We start from the raw sequence: 1,813 nt of genomic DNA, 5'->3' as shown, positions 1-1,813 counted from the left end.
GAGAGATTGAAGGTGAAAGAAGCTGAGAGACTGAAAGAAGTTTCAGGCTGAGCTGCCGGCTGAAAGAGGACTGGAGCGGTGATCAAAGACACTCTCTCCCATTGTTTGGTTCCTCCAGTTTTCAGGGAAATAGGACTTTACATCTTTTCTGTATATATGAAGGATTGCATCAAAGAAATTCCTGATTCGGTCCCCTAATTCCCCTCCTAACTGAAACTGCCTCCTAGACCCTGAATATTTGGCGAACTGCTTGGGTCCTCAATCGTAGCAGTGACAATGTACCATGTTGGTTTGTTACAGGGATGGAGCATGAGAATGGCACAGGGGTGACGGAGTTTGTGCTGCTGGGGCTATCTCAGACCCGGGAGATCCAGCTCTTCCTCTTTGTCTTGTTCCTCATCTTCTACTCCGTGATCCTCCCAGCCAACATCCTCATCATCCTCACCATCCAGGGTGACCCTCACCTAGGTTCCCCCATGTATTTCTTCCTGGCCAACCTGGCCTTTCTGGACATCTGCTACTGCTCCGTCACCCCCCCAAAGATGCTGGCTGACTTCTTCTCCCGCCACAAAACCATCTCCTATGGGGGCTGCATGGCCCAGATCTTCTTCATCCACTTCCTGGGGGCAGCTGAGGTCTTCCTGCTCATGGGCATGGCCTTTGATAGGTACGTGGCCATCTGCCATCCCCTGCGCTATGCCAGCATGATGAGCAGGGAGGTCTGCTGTGCCCTGGTTGGGGCTGCTTGGGCCGGAGGCTTCATGCACTCTATCCTGCAGGTGGTGTTGATCATCCGGCTTCCATTCTGTGGCCCCAATGAGCTAGACAATTTCTTCTGTGACATCACCCAGGTGATCAAGCTGGCCTGTACCGATGTCTATGTGCTGGAGTTCCTCATGTTCTTCAGCAGCGGTTTTTCCACCGTGATGTGCTTCCTCATCTTGCTCATCTCCTATGCGGTGCTGCTGGTCCGGCTTCGGGCAGGTGACCCTTCAAAGGGGACAAGCAAAGTGGCTTCCACCTGTGTCACCCATGTCATCATTGTCTTCATCATGTTTAGCCCGGCCATCTACATCTACTGCCATCCCTTCCACACCTTCTTCCTGGACAAGGTGGTGTCCGTGTTCCACACCGTGGTCTTCCCACTCATGAACCCTATCATCTACACGCTCAGGAACAAAGAGATCATCAGTGCCATGAAGAGGCTGCCGGGCAGACACAGGCTCTGCAGGGGGAAATAGAACAAAGGCAGAGTAAAGAAGTGCAGGGTTTGGAATTTTTTCAGGGCATTTCTCTGTCTTGTGTTATACAGGAAGTCAGACTACATTATCACAACGGTCCCCTCTGACCTCTTAACTGATAATTCTAAATAGGTTTATCAATGTGTGGGGCCAGAATCTGCATTGATTTACACCAGAGTAACACTGGAGTAATGCAGTAGAATTTATGAAGTAATGAAGGAGCAAGTTTCATGTGTCTATGGAGTAATTGTGGAGCAATTCTGTAGTACCTGCTGAGTAACTCTGTAATATCTATGGAGCAATTTTGAGGTAACTCTTTAATGTCTACGTACTAATGCTGTAATACCTGTGAACTAATTTTCCATGTCAGTGGAGTAACTTTCAAGTAAGTGTGTAGTATATGTGAACTAACATCGTACTAACTTTGTTATACATATGGAGTAACTCTACTGTGTCTGGAGAAACTTAGTAGGAAATCTGTAGTATCTATGGAGTAACTATATAGTAACTCTGTATAAGCCATGGAGTAATTCTGCAATAAATGTGGAATACGTCTACAGTATTTTCAGGGT

At 47.7% G+C, this 1,813-nt stretch overlaps 1 protein-coding gene across 1 annotated transcript; it reads left to right on the top strand.

The window, feature by feature from the left end:
- Window positions 1-302: 302 nt before the first annotated feature.
- Window positions 303-1,241, top strand: LOC112122084 (olfactory receptor 4M1-like). Its single transcript, XM_024220936.2, has one exon. The coding sequence runs from the start codon at window positions 303-305 to the stop codon at window positions 1,239-1,241; it is 939 nt and encodes a 312-aa protein (XP_024076704.2).
- Window positions 1,242-1,813: the final 572 nt, after the last annotated feature.

This window comes from Terrapene carolina, unplaced genomic scaffold, assembly GCF_002925995.2.
Source record: "Terrapene carolina triunguis isolate 2854851 unplaced genomic scaffold, T_m_triunguis-2.0 Scaffold788, whole genome shotgun sequence".
NCBI lineage: Eukaryota > Metazoa > Chordata > Testudines > Emydidae > Terrapene > Terrapene triunguis.
This window is presented reverse-complemented; position numbering and strand designations above follow the sequence as displayed.

Excerpts from the sequence above, each read along its gene's own strand:
- LOC112122084 (XM_024220936.2), top strand. The coding sequence starts at position 303 with ATGGAGCATGAGAATGGCACAGGGGTGACGGAGTTTGTGCTGCTGGGG.